Raw genomic sequence first — 22,034 nt, 5'->3', positions numbered from 1 at the left:
TCATCCCATGTAGGAAACTCCGGTCCAAGGTCTGCATCTTATTTTCTTCTTTTGGTTAAATTCTTCGCTAAGGAAAAGCAGGGAGGGAAGAGGGGGTCTGTGCTAAACAGCCGAGCGAACCAATTAGAATTCGGGGGTCTGAGGTTGGCGGCTGAGATATCGCTGAGAATTACTGAGTCAAGAATTGAACTGCAGAAGGGTGTTGTTTTCCGAAGGATATAATCAACGAATCGTCAGCAAGCCATGATGACAACTGCCGATGGTTAATTATTCTTAAAAGGGAAGTTTTCTCGCCAACGCCTTACCAACGCTTTGTTCTCGTCCTGGTTCAGGTACACAAAACCTGTCAGGTTAACTAAGCTATCCCCGTACTAACCCCAAACTTAATGCATCGGGTATGTTTCCGGTAATTGTAATCCCCACGTCTGTCTCTCTTGGAGAAACAGGCACAAGTCAAAGCCCATAATTTCTTTTTCTTTTCCACATTACCAATCCTACAGCTGTTCCAGCGGGCCTAGACTCCAAAAACGCCCGTCAGAAAAATTAATAGCTTACCATTTCCCCTCAAACATTACGACTCAATGATATAATCCTTGAGTCAGGCGCATATCACCCCGTGTTTCTCACGACTCAGAGACGGCATGAGCTCAAGCTCCCCTGTCGCCGATCGGCGAAAAGCGAGGTCCAAGAACGGTACGTTCGGGATATCTATTTCCGAGCCTGTAACTAACTTTTGTGTCTAGGATGTTTGACGTGTCGCATCCGAAAGGTCAAGTGTGATGAGCAAAGACCTGTTTGTAAACGATGTGAGAATAGTCCCAATAAGTGTGAATGGCTTGAGCCGGGGCAGCCGTTGAGTGCGAGGGGACAGAAGGGTCTTCCGAGTCCTGTTGGGTATGGAAGTCCACGACTTCTTGCGTCGAGTGAATCGCCTCGCACGGAAACAGACTCTGCGAGTCCGGTTGACTTTATCTCGCCGGGGAGTAGTCTTGGATCGCCACGACCGTCCTTATCAACAGCTCATATCGCGTTAGCCAACTCACTTCATCTAAGTCCCGAGGATCGAGCGGCATTTGCGTATATTCCTCAATCGATAATGGTTTTGAGTTACGGAAAACTCTGGCCATGGAGTAACTTCTCCTACATCTACACTCACATCGCGAGTCAATACCCCGGCGTAATGAGAAGTTTCATCGCAATCGCAAACATGGAACTCCGCGCGAAAGATCTTCTCATCGCGCAAGACGCTATCGACCCTGCGGGCGCTTTGGAAAGGGCAAGTAGACTAGGCTCTGCTGCGACGGTGCATTATTCCCAAGCTCTGCAAGACTTGTCGTCTTTGTTAAGTCATATTTGCTCAACGGCTGAGCAGAGCTGCGATGTTGATGCGCTGTTTACTATGTGGTTTTTGATACTGAGATATGAAGCTTATGATTCGGAGACTTCTGGTGCGTCGTTATTGCATTTGGAGGGAATCAGATCTTTCTTGAGACCTTATTTACAGGGAGAGGGAAAGAAGCTACCTTGCGTCGCCCAAGGAATGCTCTTATACACACTGTGAGTCAACACAAAGCTGCTTATAACTATACTGATGGGTGCAGATATCTTGATGCAGACTCAGCGACAGGAAACATGAGCAGCGGCCAATTCTGCCTCGACTTCCTATCCCGCGACGCTCACGACTACATATCCCACGAACACCTCTTTCTAAGCGTACGATCCGCCCTTCCTAAAATCTGGGGCGAGCAATATCCCGTATCCGAACTCGTGGATGATCTGGAGAATTACCGTCCGTTACGTCTGTACCATTTATGTCAAGGAGCGAAGTTGGAACTTCTCAGATTAGCGAGGTCGACAACGCGTGATGGATCTGAAGAAGCGAGTTTGAAGAAGCTGTGGGGAAATGTTGAGAGCTTCGGTGATGTAAGAAAACCCACCAAGTATGAGGACGTCGCTAACAATTACAGGAATTCGCCGATATTCTCCTCTTGGCCAAGAAAGTCCCCAACTCGAGCGGAAAACGCCTAATGTGGACTGTCTACTCCGCAGCCCTGGACTTCCACGCCTTGCAAATCCTGTGCTCCAGCTTGGACACACACCAAGAAACACCGTTCGATCCCTCTTTGTCGCTAACGTACATCTTCACCGTCGCGACAAAAGCCCTAGGCGAAGATCCACGACAAATATATCGTTTCATGTGGTCCCTTTCCGTAGCGTTGGGTAAGTCGACGGGGCATAGTTGGTTATCTACGCAACTTGCTCGAGCGAGGGTTTTGTTACCTAGATTTGGTGTGCCGGGGCTGGTTTTGGAGCATTGTAGTGGATTGCAGATTGGCAATGAGGGATGATGAGATCTGTGTGAGGAAGGTGTTATTTTGTTAAGTACGCCTTTACGGATTTTTTAGATAGAGGGATAACGGAACCCTGTGGTAAAAGTGTATTTATGTACTATAGACTATAGACTTATTCGATCTTGAAGGACTCCTTCAGTGGGAGATCACGGCTGCTTGCGCCGACGAAGATTGTGTAGTTGCCAGATTGAAGAGCCCAATCTTGCTTTACAACGTCCCAAACGCTGAGATCTCGTCTTGTGATTTCGAAGGGAACTTCGACTGAATCGCCCTTGTCCAGCTTGACCTTCTCGAAGCCTCGGAGTTGCTTGGGTGGACTGTTGGGAATAGCAACATAAAGCTGCACAACCTCTTCACCACCTCGTTCACCAATGTTGGATACTGTCGCTTGAACAGTAGCATAAGTATCCCAGAGATCAGCCTCAGCTTCAGCAGTCTGCTCCATCTTGACAGAAAGAGAAGAGTACTCAAACTTGGTATAACTCAACCCATATCCAAACTCATACCTCGGCTCAACACCCCGATCATCAAAAGACCGATAATCAAGATAAACACCCTCCTCAAAATCACACTGCGGATCCTTACTATCCCCCTTCAACCCACAAGGTTCATACACATTATAATCGCTCTCATTCTTGGCAATAGTATACGGCAACTTTCCTGAAAAGTCCGCCTCGCCATAAAGAAGGTTGACAAGCGCCTCACCACTATCTTGGCCTGGAAGATGTGCGATGATAGTAGCTGTGATGTTGGGATGTTCGATCCATTGGTCTACTAGACGGATGCCCGCTGCATGGATGGCGACAATGGTGTTGGGGCACTTTTGTGCTACGTTGAGAATTAGGGCGTCGCTGAAGTCGTCGTGAAGACCGTCGCGGTCCCAGCCTTCTGTTGCCATGGCGTTGATGAAGACTAGACAGACGTCGCTTGCGCCGTTGACGGAGGGGTTGGAGGAGGAGAGATCCCAGTTTACCCAGCTGCCGTCTTTGGCGGCTCTTTGCTGGACGGCGCTGAGGGGCTGGAAAACGTTAGAAGACAATCCAATAGTTGAATAAGATTGACTTACATCACTGATGTACGGAGGTGAGTTAGCAGCTGCTCGTCCACCAGAGACAATAGTTCCACCTCTAGCAGCTTGATCAAAATGGTGTTCATCACCAAGAACAGCCTGGCCCATCTCTTGTGAAGAAGTATATCCCAACTCAAACAGCTTATCGGTGTTCTTAGTTGGTGCGACAGTTGCGTCGTAGCCAAAGACGGAGATCATCTTGGGGTTCTTTTTAAAAGGGAGGGTGTTGTTTTCGTTCTTGACGAGTACGTGTCCTGCGATGGCGCCTTCGAGGAGGATGGGTCGTGATTCGGGAATGCGTGCTTCGATTTGTTCGTGGGGGAGGGAGAGGTTCTTCATGCCGATTCCTGGTGTTGGGAAGTCGGTGTCTTGGCCGACGAGATACCAAGTAGCAAGGATTCTAAATATCGTTAGCATGGGTAGGTCAGCTTATGGGTAGGTCAGCTTATGGGTAAGACAAACCTGGTGGCCATATCAGTAACCCTCTCCTCCTTAACACTCCCATTCCCAACAGCCATAGTCAAATTCTCACCCCAGAACCCCCCCATGGGCATAACCATATCAAGGCCCGCATTCGCACTCTCAAGATTATGCACCGCATTCCAATCCAACATCACAAACCCATCAAACTCAAGCTCAGACTTGAGAATTCCGTTCATCAAGTGACTGTTCTCACAAGCGTATGTTCCGTTGACGCGATTGTACGCGCACATAACTGATGCAACACCTGCTTTGACAGAGTCTACAAAGGGCCAGAGATAGTACTCGTGCAGCGTCTTGTCGTCGATGTTGGATGATACTGCTTCGATGCCGTGGTAGGGACGACGGTAGGTTTCTTGTTCGTTTGCGATGAAGTGCTGACCTGTTAGCAAGTTTCTGTCAGTGAAGGGGGGTGACTTACCTTGACATTGGCGATGACTCCAGCTTCTTGATGCCCAATAATTGATTCCGCACTCAACTTTCCAGTCAAGTAAGGATCAACCGAAAAACCCTCCCAATTCCTCCCTCCCAGTGGCGTTCTCCCCAAAGGTCCAACGTTAGGCCCAAGCAGCACATTTACACCCTTAGCCTTGAACTCCTTACCCATATAATACCCCCGTTGATACGTCAAGTTCTTATCCCAAGATGCACCAACATGCAGCGCAGAAGGATAAGAATTGACAAAATCCGTTGCTCTAACACCATTGCCTGCATCCATGAGACACAAACCCGGCCATCCTAGACGCGGTATTGTACCTGTGTTTCCGGCGCAGGTGTTGTCTGCTGCGAAACCGCGTGTCACATTGGCTTTTTCTTCGAGAGTCAGTTGGGAGACGAAGGCTTCGGCTTTGGTGTAGGCGGTTTTCCAGATTCCTCTGCCTTGGCCTTGTGCTGTTTTCGGGGGTTAGCTGAGCTTCAGGGGTGTTCGTATTTTGGTGGGGAGATTGGCTTACGCGATGGGTGTTCATCTTGGGGTGATTGAGATTCAGCTGGGCGCGATAAAACTCCCGTTGCCTGCAGCGCAAGGCACAGAAGTTGAGAAGGCCACATGTTATCTCTTAGACAAAATGTGTCTGTCAAAATCTCATGACGCGACAGTGAGTTGTCGATGCCCTGTGCACTTATTTATCACAGCTGTCTCACCATCAGCCGAAGATTAACCGTGACGCAACGTCACAGACAGGGGTTGCGGAAGCTCCGTTCATTTTTAACAGGTCTTTATCCTGGTCGTTCAACTCACCGCCAAGTAAATTAGCGAATCGGGTGATGTTCCGATGGTACAGGGTAGCATTTCGCTTTGGTGATCTTCGTGGAGAAATGGGTTTCCCCGCGATTGATGATGGATTCTCGTGTTATTTTGCAAAGGATCAGGTTGTTGGAGAACGTATTGGGAGGTTTTTGAGGCATTGCGGCTTTTTTTAACAGAATTGATGAGGTTTGGAGGATTATTGGAACCGTTGCCGGGAAGTCGGCATTGACCTCCGAAAACACATCAATCTAAAATGGACATGACGGCAAGGTGATGGCGGTGATTTTCCGTCCTAACTCAATGACAAAACAAGAGCTTCCAGAGTCGGTGATGGACTACAATCTTTGCGATTACAAAGTTTTATCTCCAGCAGCCCCTGTTTTCTCAAGAAATGGCACGCTTTCTAACAGCGAACAAGCGTCCCAATTTCTCTGTTCAGTGACACCTCGACCGTGTTATAATCAGCCCACCCCATCCGGTATTACGACCCAGGTGGATTTAATTGTTCGTTTCCAACCCACACGCAGTCCGCAGTAGTCCGAGTTAGAAGGCAGCAAGATCTCGGTTACCACTCGATCATCGACATCACTCTCATCTCCAGCCGGGAGCAGATGCTGACATCCAGCATATTTTTCATAAATGCGGGGGGCTCGGGTTACACAGTACTCCATTTCTGTTGCTTCATTCCGGCGGGAGTATATCCCGTCACTGGCTATAAGGCGTTAGACTTCTCCAACAGATGCTCGGCTTGGTTCGCCTCGCTTTCAATCCGCTTTGAAGGGGCATTAGCCATGAACCGGATGAGCATACCAACTTTGTACAACGATTCTACGTGGCAGTCCTAAAGGAATAGAAATTACAATTCGGCCTATACTCAATCCGAGCTTAATGCTAGTATCGAGATGCGAGCCGACCAGAATAGCGTTGCACTCCTGCACTTTACTCGAGGACGTGGGGGTCAAGGTTACAGAGATTCGTTCAAGTTCGGTGAGAAGAGGACCTATCACTGGATGAAAAGTGACGTAGCTTTACCCGAGGCATCATATTTAGGACTGCGGCTCTGTCCGCCTTACTATCGTGAACGCATGTCGCTTTTGTCGATTATTGGGGAGAATCGCAAGGCGGACGATGCGGCTGGTGAACTTGTCTGCATCATAAAGCCTTTTAACTCGTGTCAAGATGTTGTTTGGTCAATGGTGTCTCGTGATAAATATTTTCTATTTTGAGGCCCTCCATGCTTCGAACCATTGGACGCCATTCCGTGGGATGAAGCAGGCTCTGCTGACCACCTTTGTCAAAAGGCGGGCTTCAGTTTGGCCATGATAAACAGGTAGTAATTGAGGCTCTATAAGCACTTTCATCACGAAATGTCTGAACAGGGGCGATTATATAATGACTGGAAGATCTCAGGATGATCTGGAGAAGATGTCTTACCTAGACAGGCGGAAACCACAATGGCGCAACGCAAATCATCAACCTCCCTTGCCGCGCGAGCTTATCGTAGAAGCAGATCCGGTGGGAGTTCTCCCCATAACCGGAGCTCTTTTACCGTCTCATCAGCTTCTTCTCAAGAGTCAGATAGTCCATCAGAATATGGCACACCCTCGGCATCGAGGCCAAGTACACCACCAACTAGATTGCCAACCCCCTCTGTTAAATCCGATAAGGGTCGACGCTACACAGCTTCTTCAAATTACCCACCTATCTACAATACTGGCAGCACTATATCATCTAGTGACGATGATGATGCAGGACCCAGTGAAAACAGAAGAGATGACCAAGACAAGGGCAAGGCACGTCAAATTTATGGATACACTGAGTCTCTTCGTCTGAGTCGAATGGAAGACAAACTAGACGAACTGTTAAGCCTTGAGAAGCAACAATCCCACGAAAAAAAGCTAGAAACGGCTACGGAAGAACAAATGCAATCGTCTCAAAGTTACTTGAATCTTAAGGACGAGAATGCGAGGCTGCAAGAAGAACTAGAAGCAATACGGACGGAGTTGGCTGACAGCCAACAGGCTCAAATGCAGACACAGAGCTCTATGCAAGACCTCGAAGCTGCCAAGGAACGTTTAGAAAACGAAGTGAGCGAACGGATGGCTCAATCAATGAATGAATATGAGACTCTGCAAGCTGCTTACGAATGGGCGAAGAAGGATTGGAACAGGACCGCTGAGGAGAGTATAAAGGCGTGGGATAAAGCGAAAGAGTATGAGAGAAAGAATACTATACTGAAGCAGAAGATTTTTGATCTCGAAGATGTCAACAAAGAGCTAGCGGGAGGGATCAAAGCTTATGATCTTGAAAACATCAAAAGGAAGGAGTCGCAGAGAGATGGCGAGTCTCAAACCGAGCCAGCGACCGAAACAGAAGTCGAACCAGGGGCCGAGTCCAACGGTATGGAGTCTCAGGGGACCGGGACCAACTTCATTGACTGTGATCCCAATGCAAAGGGAGAAATGAAACTTCACGGACAAGGCGAATTAGAGTCAACAGACATTCAGGATGGCGAACAGGTGGAGCAAGACATTCGACAAGAGGATCAACAGCAGGGGTTACAAGATGCGCTATGGCATGACCAACATGAGGTGCCACAAGACAAACCAGAGGTCCGCCCAGAAGGACCCCAAGAGACCCAACAAGAGGATACACATCAGGAGGTAACTCAAGAGATACTACAGGCCCAACCACATATTCAACAAGGCGGTGAACAGGAAGAACCAGAAACAGAGTTACGAGATAGTCAAGACGAAGGTCGTCAGCAGGACGGAACGACAAATAATTTACAGGTTGACCAACAGGAAAGTGAGGAAGAGATTTTGTATAATGGGATGTTGGCACGTGTTGAAAGACAACTAGAAAGGCTTATGAGTACTACACAGGAACCTGTCATCGGAGGGCATACAGAGCCGGATAATATTGAACGGCAAGAAATGGTTGGAACGACTGTCAGCAACGGTCAACCCACAGTCGGAGCAACGGAACAACAGGAAACACCGGTACAACAAAGCCTACTGGAGACTCAAGACGTCGCTCTAGTTGGTACCTCTCCTGAGCCAGCCGCTACAGAGCCAGCTCATGTTACATCTACTGAGTCGCCACGGAACAGAGACCGCCACCGTCACGGGAGACATAGACACAGACACAGGCAAAGGGAAGCCGGAGACCGTCACAAAGACAGAGACGAAAGACATCACCATAGGCCTGGCCATCGCAGCGACAGAGCAAGAAACACGGAGCAACGAACCCATAGAAGACAGCAAGAGACATCGGTCACACACTGGATAAGGTCGCCTAGCTGGATGAAAACATATTCCGGCACGAGGCTCAGGCGGCTGATCCCGCTACTAAACATTAGGATTCGTTGGTAGGTCTCGGTGGTAGGATTGCTTGGTAGGTTTTCTCATTCTTGTCACGGGCGTCCTCAACTTCCGCACAATACCAGATTGCCAAATTCTCGTCTATCATACGTTCGATTGAGTCATATAGACAGTCCTTCCCGGTGTTAATATTCCTGCACTTACACTCTTTACAACGTCTTCCTTTCCCACAGTATCTATCACAGTTTGGAAACTCTTGATAGTAACTTTTAAATTTAATCACAATCTCTACATATTTCCAACTTTGCTCATTAATGAGGCTGCGTGAGATTCACTCTGACGTAGTGACTACAAGTAACCTTCCATGTTACCCTACCAAGGGAAGTACCCGTCACTGCCGACGAAGTCAGCTTACATCAGACGGTGGCAGCCCATGTCGCAGATCACCAAAAGAGTCGTAAGATTCACTCCAGATGAACGATTGATGCAACCTATCTCGGCAATGACCTAGATGTCAGACATTTCGAGGTCCTTTTTATTCCACTTCAATTCAAGAGCTCCGTAACTATGCGGAGACAGGACCATTGGAGTACTGTCAAATTCATCACCGTGTTTAATCTTGGGTTGGGGATGTTGCGTAGGATTGGTGATGGAAGAAGGAAGCTTAGCTGGGCGATAGGCGCGTCAGGTAGTCATTTTCAGATGAAGCTTGAAGCTTCTTTCGGTATTAAGTTTCGGTTCAATGAGACATTACGGCAATACCATGCGCCCTGTTATCATGACAAGATGACGGGCGTTTATGTCACCGCTTACTACCCCGCCGCTAAGAAGAAAGCGGTTTAACTTTATCATCAAGCCAATAGAATACATAGCTTCTATGTTAATAATACGAAAGTGCAGTGTGGCTGCAGGCAGTATCCATTGTTCGGATATAAAGAACGGGCGCTTTCTCATCTCAAGATTACGCAAACAAACGTCTTTTTTCCATCAGTGATCATGTTGTCTCTCCTCGTCGACTTTTATGAGCAAGCATCCAGAAGCTTCCCTTTAACGCTTCTCCTCTCAATCATCACCACTCTCTACCTCCTCCGTCGCGCCCTCCTCCCAAAGCCAATCCCAGGAATCCCTTACAACAAAAATGCCACCAACTCCATCTTCGGCGACCTTCTCGAATTCAGAAGCGCCAAGAGCAGACACACATGGTGGGCCCTCCAAGCCGTAAAACACCAATACCCTCTCGTCCAAATATTCATGAAACCATTCGGCCTTCCTTGGGTGTTTGTAGCAGATCATTTCGAAGCATCAGATATCTGCATGCGACGATTAAAAGAGTTTGATCGTGGGGAAGTGACGAGACAGCAATTTGATGCGCTTACACCGGGTCATCAAATATCGCTCAAGACGAGTGATCCGAAATTTAAGAAGAATAGGGAGTTGGTTAGGGATTTGATGTCGACTAGTTTTCTGCAGCAGACTGCCGCGCCGCAGATTCATCACAAGTTTGAGAAGTTGATGGAGCTTTGGGATCGGAAGACACAATTGTCTTGTGGACGACCATTCGATATTGCTCATGATATTCAAGAGGCGATATTTGACATCATTCTTGGCGCTTCTTTCGGTGTTGACTCTGGAGCAGGACAGATCGGTAAAGAACTTGATGAACTCAAGGCCAAGACTACATCAGGAGGACAAGACGATGCGTTCGAGTTCGAGCCCGTGCCTCTTTATGATCCAGACCTCAGCTGCATGGGTACTCTCATCGAGAGCTTCAACATTTGCATCAGGTTTCCGTGGCCTATTGTAGCGCATTTCATTTATCGCAACCTTTCATCCAAGATGAGAAAGGCGACTGCGATGCGCGTCCAGCTTCAGGAGCGTGAGATTGCTAAGAGTATTGAGAGGAAAGAGAACGGTCACGCACAGAGGTGTGCTTTGGATAGTATGATGGAGCGCGAGGATGCTATTGCTGAGAAGGAAGGTCGTAAGCCTAACTATCGAAACCAATCTATTATCAGCGAGGTATGTTGTAAATCATGCTGATGACCATGAGCTAATCTTTGTAGCTTCTTGGCTACCTAGTCGCAGGACATGAGACGACCTCGGCGGTTGTAAAATGGGGAATGAAATACCTAACAAAAGATCAACGCGTCCAATTACGTCTTCGAGAGGCCCTCCGAGAAGCTCACCCAGAAGCTATCGCACAAAAGCGCATTCCAACCATGGACGAAATTCTCAAAGCTCACATCCCCTACCTCGACGCCGTCATCGAAGAAACACTCCGCAACGCAAGAGTAGCTCCTGTAACCCTCCGAGAAGCTGTAATGGATACCCAAATCCTCGGTCATCACATCCCCAAAGGTACAACAATCGCCTTCCTAGGCAACGGCCCAGGTGTAATGATGCCCAGCATTCCTCTCGATCCCGCCAAAAGATCTGAAGCCTCACGCGCGCATATGGACAGAATCCATCAATTCGGAGAATCAGACATTGAACAATTCGTTCCTGAGAGATGGCTTTCGACAGATGAACAAGGGGAGACTGTGTTTGACGCTAGCCAAGGCCCTCAGCAGGCTTTTGGTCTGGGACCTCGGGCTTGTTTTGGGAAGAAGTTGGTGTTTATGGAGTTGAAAGCTTTTTTTACGTTTGTCTTTTGGAATTTCAAGCTGGAGAGTGTTAAGGATGAGTTGGCTACTGAGGAGGAGATGCTTGCTTTGACGAGGGCGCCTAAGAATGTTTATGTCAAGTTGAACAAGGTGGAATGCTGCGGGTGATCTGGGACATCAAAGCAGTTATATTCTCTTTATGATTGATGACGAATGCTGTTTATTATCATATACTACCTTTTCCTACATCTTCATGGATATACTAAGGCCCAACCGCTATCAATTGCCAGTAAAATCAGCAAGTAGTTCCACTGATTGGTGCCTGAACGAAGTAAGTTCTAAACCGATCTGGACGTACTATACCGATCTCGCTGATTGCTGGATCAGAGTGATGATTAATGGACAGGGTCATCCGAGCGGCGCAGCAGATTTCCTGCAGGTTGACCGTTTTCCTCTCGGCTTCCCCAGAGGCTGAGGGGTCTGGATTCATCTTTTTATCGAGTCTAATCCGGATCTGTGGTTTCAGCTTTGTTAATGCCCTGTAGGATCCTTGGGTTACACTGTATCATCGTAGATGCGCGAATCAGCTCGTAGTTGCAGATGTAGGTGTCACGGGCTTATCTCAAAACGCTGTCACTTCGCTGTGCACGTAGGGATTCTTACTCATCATTGTTATCTACGCATGAGGCTATTCGCATATCACGATTGTTGTCCAGGAGCTAACGGCGACTATCGATTTTCGACGAAGTGCTAACTCCGTAGGGCTGAGGTGTGGCACGGCCTCTAGTTCGCGATTGGGCATGTCGATTGTTACAATCAGCCCTACCATGAGCTTAACGTTGCAGTAACTATACGCTCAATGGCGTAGGCTTACCGCTCATGTCCTTTGGAGGTTATATCGAGATGATACACCGTTGCAGCTGATCCGTTCTCTATATAAAGCCACCTGTTGCATCACATTATGAATATCTCTTTACATCTTCTTTCAGCATCTCTTCTTTACCCGCCAAGATGAAGTTCCAATTAGTCCTTACCGCTCTTCTTGGAGTGACTTTCGCCCAGAAAGCTGCTGTCACCAATCAGCTCTGCAGCACATCCCTCGGTCTCAAGTCGGTCAAAAGCGTCAAGACATCTACCAAGACAGTCAACATCAACTTGACTGCCTACAAAAAAGTCTGTCCTACAGTTATCAAGACCATCACACCCAAGCCCAAGACTACGACTCGAACAAACACTGTTACTTCAACAATTGTCTCAACACTTCCCAAGGGGACTGACACTGTTACCACTACCAGTACCGGTAGGTCAAGCCTTCTAACTTAATTCTTTCCGTTTACTGACGTCTCCTAGATACCTCCACAAGCACGGTATCGGAGTCAACCACGATTACAAACACAGCCTTCTCTGCCGTCTTCGTTACCGAGACGCCTACCTCAACCATCCCTACGTCCGCGGGCTTTACTCCCGTAGCCTCCGATGTTACATACGTTGCAAAGAAGCGCGAGATTACTGGTCGTTTTGCCGTAAAGAAGCGTGGTAAGGTCACCGGCAACTTTCCGCAGAAGAATACTTGCGTCAAGGGTAAACCGCCCAGCTACTATCCTGCTGCCTATCCTCAGTCTGTGACTTGTCGCAAAGTCATTAAGACCACCACTACCAAGACTATCACTCTCAAGTACTGCATACACAAGCCTACAAGGACTATCTATCTTCCACGCAAGACTTCTACTAGATATGATACTGTTACTACGACTACTACACGTGTCGTTGGTCAGCCTGCTGAAATTATTACCGTTACCGCGACCGATACTGCAACTGAGACCACGACCACTATCTCAACGCAGACAGATAGCACTACTCTCACTGGTATGTCACAAACCTCTCATCCCATAACCAGTCGCTCACTCCTTACTCTTAGAAAACCAAACTTCTGTTGCCCCGACTGCCACATTCTATGCTGCCTGCGCAAGCAACAACATCATCGGCGCAGCCAACGGCAATCACGGTATTGTCGCTATCACGTACAACGATAGGGGCTCGAGCAACCAAGTGATTGGATCATCTGCCAGAACCGCTTACGATTGCTGCGTGGCTTGCCAGACGACCACAAACTGCATTTCGACCGACTTCTACCCGCCACTCAATACCTGCAGCCTAGTCATTGCGCCAACTTGTAGCCCTGGGTCGACTTTTTCGACTGGTTATCAGACAGGCTCATCTCGCAATCCTGGCAGTGGCTTCATTGTTAGTAACGGTCCATGTGGCCGTATCCCTAACCAGGGTGTTTACCCCCTCAACCTGTAGCTAGTGAACCTTGTTGCCGATATCCGCTTTAGCGAGGTGGCAGTTGGGATCTGGGTCATTCGAGATGTCAATTATGACATGACACAGGATCTAGACTTCTTCATGTTTAGTGTTTGCAAGGATATCCCATCTTTTTAACGTTTGCAAGGTTGCAGGGCAGTAAATTGGGGGTCTTCCATATCAGGTGTTCAGCTCGTTCAGATTACGAAAATGCAACGGCATGTTGGTCCGAAAAACGACCTTGGGGGAATTTGGATCATGCAGAATTTAGGTTCCCGCTAAGAAGGTCGGTAAATTGCATTCATTCTGGGGTCTGAATCGCATGATCCCTGGTGGGGATTTTGAGATGAGGTTAAGTGTCCTCAGTTGCCGACAGAGACAAAATTGTTTAGTCAGCTTGTACCCGCATTTGGACTAGTTTATTCTGGCGGCCGATGGTGGGTCCCGATGTGGGGTCAGTCCGAATGGAGTCAAAACCGGCAGAGCGAAAAGTCCCGGACGCCACAAAACAATCAACAATTAAAAGACAGTCACTGAATCAAAAGCAATTGTGAACAAAGATTGAAGTAGTAATCATAAACATTAAATTCTGGATCTCGTAGTGTATCTGTGCACTATCTATCGTGAAAAGCCATCTATATCTAGAGATGCTGTATTAAACCTGGTATCATTTATCTTTCATTTAAGCCATGTCGCCGGCCTTCTTCTCGTGCTGCTCAACCATGACATCACCCTTCTCGTTGTCAGTGATCTCATCGACCTGAGACTCCTCGGGAGCCTTGTCGGCGAGGATCTTCATGCCACCTCGGACCCAGGCCTGGGCGACGTAGCCCAGAACGTAGACGAAGCCAACAACGGGAACAACGTAGCTGATACGAGTTCCAGCGGCATCAGCAATGGCTCCCTGGATAGGGGGGAACACAGCACCACCGGAAACACCCATGACGAGGATACCAGCAGCTCGGCGAGTGTGGCGGCCAAGGTTCGCGGTACCGAGGGCGAAGATGGTGGGGTACATGGGAGCCTCAAAGAAGAAGATGGCAATCAGAGCACCAATGGAAGCTTTACCGGTACCAGCGCTGCAGTAAGCGGTAAGAGCAATGGCGGCGCAAGAGTAGACAATCATGATGAACTCGGCCTTGAGGAAGACAGCAAGACCAGTGGCGAAGAACCGACCAACAGTGAAGGTGATGAGAGCGTAGCTAAGCATGTTGGAGGCATTGGCAGTAGAGACACCACCGTTCTCGTGAGCGTAGTTGATGAAGAAGGTAGCAACGGTAACCTGGGCACCGACGTAGCAGAACTGAGCACCGAAGGCGAACCACATGTTGTACTGCTTCCAGATGGAACCATCAGTGTCGTGACCGGCCTCATCCTCAATGACAGCCTCAGAGATCTCAGGAAGCTTGGCGAAGAAGAAGAGAACACCAACGGCGGCACCAGCACAGGCGACAGCGAGGTAGACGAACTGGACGTTGGTAAGGCTGTTCTGGTTCTCGCCAGTGAAGAAGAACTTGGAGGCGATCAAGGGTCCAATGAAAGAGGCGACACCGTTCCAAGACTGACAGAATTGGAGACGAGCGTTGGCGGAGGCAGGGTTACCGATGACGACAGCGTAAGAGTTGGCGGAAGTCTCAAGAGTAGCAAGACCACAAGCAATGACAAGAGTGCAAGCGCAGAAGCCACCGAAGACAGCGCGACCGTTGGCGTTGGAGTCAGCAGACTTGGCAACAGGCCAGAACAGGATAGCGCCAAGAGAGTAGAGAGAAAGACCCATCAGGATAGTCTGCTTGTAACCGCGTCGCTTGAGAACCTCGGCGGCAATGGGAGAGAAGAGGAGGTAACCACCGCCAAAGTACATGACCTGAAGACCAGTGGACTCGAGACGGCTGATGCCGAGAACGGTTTGGAAATGCTTGTTGAGGACATCGAGAAGACCGTAGGAGAAACCCCAGAGGAAGAAAAGAGAGATGACGAGGGCGAGGGGGAAGATGAGGGCGCGACCTTTGAGGTAGCCGCCTGCCAATTGAGGAGCAGCAGTAGGAATTCCGCCAGCCATGTTGAAGATGTGAAAGACAAAGTCTTGTAATCTTTATATCAGATGGTTAAGCTGAAGAGATTGAAGTGATTGATGATGAGATGAGTGCTGATGAACAAAAAGATGTTTGGTGGTGATACTGGCAGATCTTTATACAAATCTTTGCCCCAGACAATTGTCTACTAAAAAGCCCAGATTTTATCGCGCCGACACTAAAAGAGAGTGTGTGTCCACTTTCCCCAACACTCCTCATTTTCTTAATCCCCCAGACTTGGGGTTGCTCTCGCCCGGTGTGGAGAGGATAAACAAGCTTCCCCATGACCCCAACTTGTGCGAAAAATTTCTTGTTGGACCATCGCCTAAGCCGGGTCCATGAATCGAGACCTGTCTGGGGAAGAACCATAAAACAAGCTACGAGTGGGGAAGACCCGAAGGTAACCAGTCATGAAGTAGTAAGGTGGACTATGTCCGTGGGGTTAACTGCTTGCGGTGTAACTAAGTGGGGGGCTGGTGGAGGTCGGACCGACAATACGGCCGTTGATGGCTTCACCTGTTAAGCTTAGCATGCCAAGAGGCCTCTGCGTAGATCTCCCGGGCAGAGACTCAACTCGCTGAACCGTAATCGGGCCTTCTAAACACCGTCCTAGGGGGGCCGCTATCGACCGGCATCGGCATCATTCGCCCAGATGAGTTAGGAGTCGCAAGGCTGATGGTACATTGTGTGGGTGGACAGATGGTACCATTGGGCCTCAAGGTTCAAGTTACGCGTTACTACTGCACTATGAATCCGTGTAGGTTTGACTTTCAACGCGGCTATCGTTTGTTGAGCTTGTGGCATATTGCGTGGTTTTCAACTCTATCCATGCATGCTGATATCCTCGTGGAAGTGGATGTTGGCAAGGATATCTCCCTGCTTAACATGTTTGAAGTACATCTTGGCACATCCCATCGTAAGAGCTAGACTGACTCAAAAGCCACAAGATCTGTCACAAACGGCCCTTTTAAATCGCACTCTTCACTGACAATTCCCCAAAACATGCAATCGCGTCAATTAATATCGCGCAATTGCCCGCAATTGCCAACATAATACAGAGTAGTAAAGGGGGTAACCCAAGGACGAAAGGAAGTACTGCAATCCTACCTTACCTTGGTCAGAGCTCTCCCCCCTGGTTCATTTGTCGCAGCGACATCAGCTTATGAGGGGTCAGGTCGGCCTTGGCGACAAATTGGAGAAAATCCTCCGGGATGCGATTCTCTGAAATTGCTTCGTCGACGTAATTTCAGATCTGGACCAAAAGCGACCCCAACTACGACCAAAGGTGTTTCCAGGGAGCTTCTAGTGGATACGTGAGGTCCGATAATTAACCTCTTTAAGCTTAGTCAAGCGAGCCAGTACACAGTAGCTTTAACAGGCGGGCGTAACCGACACGTGAGGGTTGCAGAAATCGTTTTATCGCTAACCGTTTTAATCATCGTCTCCAGCACGGTCAAGCCACTACCGATCGCAGCAAATTTTACTCAGATCGTTGATTTTCGGTTTTGATGATCGCTACATATGTGGTTACAGCAGGCGGCTTTGGCCGATTTTTGGGTTAAAGTGTTGCCATCGTTGATGTTGAGAGTCTGATAGGTGGGTTTGGGTCCGTTGGAGGATTAAGCTTGTATGGAGCGATTGAAGTAATGGGGCAAAGTGCTCGTCTGGTACCCAGTAACGTGACTTGATAATTGCATCGTCAAAGCTTCCAATAGTTCAGTCCTGCCCTACAAGCCGCGTCGGCGCGTCTCTTAATCGCCTTGAGCTAATGCAATCACTTTGGTTCTTTATTCCCGACGCTGACCGAGCTTTCGGCGGTCAGGGATAGGACCCGAGATCTTGATGGTCTTTGAGAAGCTGCATGGGTTTGTTGAGCAGAGGTACTCACGTGGGCTGGGGGCATTGAGCAGGGAAATCTGGAGTCGCCTGTGTCTGGGGTAGGATACGAACTAGATACCTGGGGGAGTGGTAGGGGAGCCTTGGTTTCCTGTTTTTCTGGCCTTGGGGATCCGCGAACTAAATCATTTGCACATGTTTACCCAAATATCTGATTCAGTGTGTCTGCAACCCCGATGGTGTTTTCTCCATGTCCACGAGTAAACCACAAATTGGTGGTTTCCAACACCATAAGAGCCTAATACGTCTTATAAAAGCCAAAAGGTGCTCGAAGTGTATTTAAGCATTAATTAAATCCATTGATCAAGCTGTAAATCTTTCACTGAGGCTAGAATAATAAGAATACTCGAGTTATATACCAGATCCAGGGTAGTTTCAGCGCAGATAATAGATGCGATAAGAAGATTAGATAGCGTATCTAATCTCCTATCCGCCTCATGAGATAAGCGAGACACAGCCACAGCGCGAACCGTTTCGCAGGTCCGTTTCCCAAACGGAGCAGTAGCGCCTCTGTACCAAATGGGGATAGTGTGTGAGAAACTCAGCTCCATCTTTACGACCGAACTCCACAAGAAATTCCCCGAGCCCGAGTATTTCATCCATAATATCCCGACATTTGAAGATATGTATAAGATAGTACTGGGCTTCTCCTCAACTCCCAACAATGATTCTCTTTACTATCAGCAAAAATGTCTGAAAAATTGCTCCTTCAGAATGGTATTGTCCTCCAACATGATGAGAAGGACAATGTTGTTGCTCTCAGAAACACCGACATTTTGATCACGGAGGACCGTATCACTGAGATTGGCAAGAATATTAACGTCCCCAACGATGTTTGCGTCATCGACTGCAAAGACAAAATCATTTCTCCAGGCTTCATAAATGCGCATCACCACATGTGGCAAACTCAACTCAAAGGCCTTCTCGGAGATTGCACAATGCTAGACTACATGCTCGAAGGTAAACATCCCCAAAACAACCCCAAGCAAAATACTAATCCTCCAGCCAACCTTCAAAGCTTCAACTTTAATTCCGAGGATATCTTCTGGGGCCAGTTAGCTGGCTGTCTCGAAGCCCTCGACTCAGGAACAACATGCGTAGTCGACAACGCCCACATGGCTTCTCAACCCGAACATGGTACCGCAGCTCTAAGCGCGACTATCGCATCAGGTATACGATCTATCTTTTGTTATGGAGTCATGCCGCTTCGTGCGAAGGAGTGGACGGAGGATTCGTTTGAACTTGATCGTGCGCCACAGCCTGATTGGTTGTTACCACAGATGGATGACCTTGCTGCTAAGGCGCCGTTTGGAGATGGGCGAGTGCAGCTGGGTTTCTTCTTTGACTCATATTTTCTTCCTGAGAATGTTATCTCTGAAACGTTGAATCGTGTCAAGAAGGCTGGTGTGAAGTTGATTACGAGTCATTATAGACATTGGCCTATCTCGAAAGGTAAGTCATGGCAGGTTATTGTGAGTACATAGCTAACTTCAGTCAAGGCCAATCAAGGATCCCAGAGCAATTACACGCCTGCGGTTTGCTTGGACCAGATATTCTTCTGACCCACGGCAACGGAACAACACCCGAACAAGCAGAACTCCTCACATCAGCGGGAACATACATCGTTTCTACTCCCGATGCAGAGATCTTCATGTCGTCAGGCGCCGACCCCGTAGCATTCCGCCCCGATCTCTCCTTGACATGTCTCGGTGCAGATTGTCACTCCTGTGGTCCAGTCAACATGATGCATCAAATGCAAATTGCTCTAGCAGCTGATCGAGCTACACAAAACACGAAGACCTTTGCAGAGGGCAAATATCCTAAGAAACCTCGTGCTACGGTGCAGCAGGCATTTAACTTGGCCACGATCAAAGCCGCTCGTGCAGTGAAGATGGAGAAGAATATCGGATCTATTGCTGTGGGCAAAATGGCCGATCTAGTTATTTTTGACACGAGTTCTCCTTCTATTGGTTGTGCGGCTGAGAATGATCCTTTGACGGCTGTTGTTCGTCAGGCTGGTGTGAGAGAAGTTGAGACTGTTATCGTTGGCGGTAGAGTGAGGAAGCATAAGGGAGTTTTGAAGGAGGTGCGCTTGGGTGAGGCCTGTCGTGAAGGGGGATTCGAGTTTGAGGATGGCAGATTGAAGTTTGAAGGAGAGTGTTCATGGAAACAAGTGGCAGAAAAACTGTCGACAAGCAGAGGAGAGATACAGGAGAGGATTGGCAAGACGAATAAGGACCTGGCCAAGTCTAAACTGCTCGGAATGTTAGGAGGGTTAGACGATGTCTTGGTAGACTAAAGACGTATGACAGGAGAGGAACAGACCACCAATATGTTAAATTATAGTTCTGCAAGGGCTCGCTATAAGAATATAGCCTCATCTGACTGTCAGCCAAGTTCAGGGTCGGGCGTCGGGAGTTCGGCATAGCGTCATAACCAAGACGTCACAAACCCACTTTGACCCGAAGCACCCAGAAACTCTCAAGTATAAGGCACGACTACATTATCTGCCAGAAACACCAATTGAACTTCAAACAACCATCAAAATGTCAAGCTCATTAGAGTCATATCGCATCCCTCAATTAGAAGGCGGCCACCGTCCAGGCTCCGACGCAATCTTCAACTCTCGCAGTAAAGACGACATCCTCTCAGCTCTTCAAGAATGGAACTCCAAGCGCATCCTTCTCGTCCACAGCAAAGCTCTAGCCAAGAATACTTCTACCATCAATGATCTTAAAGAAGCACTGGGCGATAGACTCATCACCGCTAAGGAAGGCGTCGGTTCACACTCTCCATACGAAGATGTCATCGACATCGCGCACCGGATCACAGAGAACAAAATCGACTGTGTGATCTGCGTCGGCAGCGGCTCTTACTCCGATGCTTGTAAAGTTGCACGTTTAATGTCAGCCACTCTACCGAAAGGCTTTGAGGAGAAGGACATGGAGGCTCTACTTGATCAAGAGAAAGGTGTCGCGCCGCAGGATAAGATGAAGAAAGCAGAAGGTGTGAAGCTCATCTTGGTACCGACGAGCTTGTCAGCTGGAGAATGGAACCATACAGCAAGCTGCACCAACAGCGCGGGCAAAAAACAGCATTTCTCGCTCAAAGATGGTGGTGCACCTGATTTAATCCTCATGGACCCATGGATCGCGAGAACAGCGCCTGAACGATTGTGGTTGAGCTCTGGTATACGCGCTGTAGACCACTGTATCGAAACGCTCTGCAATCCGGAATGCGCCAAGTACCCTGATGTGCAAGAGTGGTGCTCACAAGCATTGCGCGATCTCGCAAAGGGTCTAGTTGAGTACAAAGAAGGTCTACACACAGACTCAGAAGAACTCATCCACGGCGTAAGCAAGTGTCAGGCAGGAAGTCGCATGGCACTCATGGGCTTCATAATCTACGGCGTAAACATGGGCGCCAGCCACGCAATCGGGCATCAACTCGGCAGCGTAGGAAAAGTGATGCACGGAATCACGAGCTGCATCATGCTCCCGCCAGTACTGCGCTACACAAAGAACAAGAATCCCGAGGCGCAGGCGAGGATTGTCAAGATCTTTAATGAGACGTTGGGTTGGGAGGAGAAGGAGGCGGGGGATTGTGTTGCGAGGTTGGTTGAGGTTGTGGGCTTGCCGACGAGGTTGAGTGAGGTGGGTGTTACGGAGGATGAGAAGATTGAACAGATTGTTGATAAGACTATGACTGATGTTATGTTTTCTTATGGGAAGGTTTTGACGAGGGAGCAGGTGTCGGAGATTGTGTATTCTGCTAGATAGATCTACGAGAGCATGAAAGAAGTTGAGTCATGGTGGCAGTACGGGGGAGTTGTCGTGATGCTTGAAGACTACAGATACACTGACACCACCCTCTACTATCCGTCAATTGTTCTTCATCAAGTATCACTTGCCTACGCATTGGGACACATCTTCGCGGTCGAACTACAGCCATAGGCATCATTGCCTAGGGTCTACGTGCTAAAGAGAAAACGGCCGACACCTGCTAGCTAGCTGCGTTCACAATCGCCAGTTTCTCAAAACAAGTCCTGTCTCTACCCTGCGGATAGCGACAATGGCTTTGACCGTAGAGGATAATAACCATACGTCTGCAAACTGGTTCATCGTTCACACGGGTTCTAGATGGCCTCTCCCACCTTTCGCGCACTCCGCCAACACTCGTAATACGCTGCCACTAGTATGCCACGGCAGGAACGATTCAGTTGTGCCATGAGCGGCGCGACGAAAGAGGGAGTTTGTTGGGATCGGGATAGGTTCGACTCGTTTGAGCGTGCTTCGAGTCGAGTCGTGTCGCAAGCTGCTGGGAGGATCGCGCTTCGGTGCTTGGGTCGCATGTTCGTTCGATAGATAGGAGAGTCGTCGGAGCTCGGCGGTACCTATGGTTCTGAACAGCCAGCATAGTAACAAGCAGGAAGGGCGCGAGATAATGGTCCGCAGGGCCGACGAATTGTCCACAATGAGTACAGCTTTCCATCGACTTTCGCGCGCCCGTCAGCGCGGTGTAGGACGAGCCTCTTGCGCGCCTAGTTCCCAATCTCCATGGCTCTCGACAGAACGCGCAAGGATATCGTACATGTTCCATCTAATCGTTCCACGGAGAGCGAGTGGGGATGTTTGGCCTCAAGCGAAGAGTCGAGGGAGACGTGGGCGTCGAGCTGCCGAGATCGCGA

General features: G+C 48.7%; 7 protein-coding genes across 7 annotated transcripts; 5 read left to right on the top strand and 2 right to left on the bottom strand.

Annotated features, from left to right (window-relative positions):
• The first annotated feature begins 280 nt into the window (after positions 1 to 280).
• Positions 281 to 2,427, top strand: B0J16DRAFT_303709 (uncharacterized protein). The gene is made up of 4 exons (XM_046124690.1): positions 281 to 693; positions 744 to 1,557; positions 1,602 to 1,923; positions 1,968 to 2,427. Exons 1-4 carry the CDS (start codon positions 642 to 644, stop codon positions 2,346 to 2,348), a joined length of 1,569 nt encoding a protein of 522 aa, XP_045982250.1. The 5' UTR covers positions 281 to 641; the 3' UTR covers positions 2,349 to 2,427.
• A 1-nt stretch (position 2,428) lies between these two features.
• Positions 2,429 to 4,991, bottom strand: B0J16DRAFT_303708 (glycoside hydrolase superfamily). The gene is made up of 5 exons (XM_046124689.1): positions 4,854 to 4,991; positions 4,322 to 4,791; positions 3,883 to 4,277; positions 3,418 to 3,820; positions 2,429 to 3,369 (listed from the first exon to the last, which is right to left on the bottom strand). The coding sequence occupies exons 1-5, from the start codon at positions 4,948 to 4,950 to the stop codon at positions 2,464 to 2,466; spliced, it is 2,271 nt and encodes a 756-aa protein (XP_045982249.1). The 5' UTR covers positions 4,951 to 4,991; the 3' UTR covers positions 2,429 to 2,463.
• Positions 4,992 to 6,603: 1,612 nt separating this feature from the next.
• Positions 6,604 to 8,523, top strand: B0J16DRAFT_319419 (uncharacterized protein; the record flags this gene model as incomplete). Its single annotated transcript, XM_046125518.1, has 1 exon — positions 6,604 to 8,523. The coding sequence occupies one exon, from the start codon at positions 6,604 to 6,606 to the stop codon at positions 8,521 to 8,523; it is 1,920 nt and encodes a 639-aa protein (XP_045982248.1).
• A 937-nt stretch (positions 8,524 to 9,460) lies between these two features.
• On the top strand, positions 9,461 to 11,334 carry B0J16DRAFT_285970 (cytochrome P450). Its single transcript, XM_046124068.1, has 2 exons — positions 9,461 to 10,491; positions 10,536 to 11,334. The coding sequence occupies exons 1-2, from the start codon at positions 9,469 to 9,471 to the stop codon at positions 11,241 to 11,243; spliced, it is 1,731 nt and encodes a 576-aa protein (XP_045982247.1). The 5' UTR covers positions 9,461 to 9,468; the 3' UTR covers positions 11,244 to 11,334.
• Positions 11,335 to 12,086: 752 nt separating this feature from the next.
• B0J16DRAFT_414093 (uncharacterized protein) lies at positions 12,087 to 13,810 on the top strand (the record flags this gene model as incomplete). The annotated part of the gene is made up of 3 exons (XM_046133408.1): positions 12,087 to 12,375; positions 12,426 to 12,941; positions 12,994 to 13,810. The coding sequence occupies 3 exons, from the start codon at positions 12,087 to 12,089 to the stop codon at positions 13,377 to 13,379; spliced, it is 1,191 nt and encodes a 396-aa protein (XP_045982246.1). The 3' UTR covers positions 13,380 to 13,810.
• A 143-nt stretch (positions 13,811 to 13,953) lies between these two features.
• B0J16DRAFT_340226 (major facilitator superfamily domain-containing protein) lies at positions 13,954 to 15,548 on the bottom strand. The gene has a single exon (XM_046127646.1). The coding sequence runs from the start codon at positions 15,436 to 15,438 to the stop codon at positions 14,062 to 14,064; it is 1,377 nt and encodes a 458-aa protein (XP_045982245.1). The 5' UTR covers positions 15,439 to 15,548; the 3' UTR covers positions 13,954 to 14,061.
• A 2,488-nt stretch (positions 15,549 to 18,036) lies between these two features.
• On the top strand, positions 18,037 to 21,126 carry B0J16DRAFT_319415 (uncharacterized protein; the record flags this gene model as incomplete). Its single annotated transcript, XM_046125517.1, has 3 exons — positions 18,037 to 18,799; positions 18,847 to 19,637; positions 19,723 to 21,126. The coding sequence occupies 3 exons, from the start codon at positions 18,037 to 18,039 to the stop codon at positions 21,124 to 21,126; spliced, it is 2,958 nt and encodes a 985-aa protein (XP_045982244.1).
• Between the last annotated feature and the right edge of the window lie 908 nt (positions 21,127 to 22,034).

Source organism: Fusarium flagelliforme (assembly GCF_020744385.1).
Source record: "Fusarium flagelliforme strain FIESC 12 MPI-CAGE-AA-0113 chromosome Unknown B0J16scaffold_4, whole genome shotgun sequence".
Taxonomy (NCBI): domain Eukaryota; kingdom Fungi; phylum Ascomycota; class Sordariomycetes; order Hypocreales; family Nectriaceae; genus Fusarium; species Fusarium flagelliforme.
This window is presented reverse-complemented; position numbering and strand designations above follow the sequence as displayed.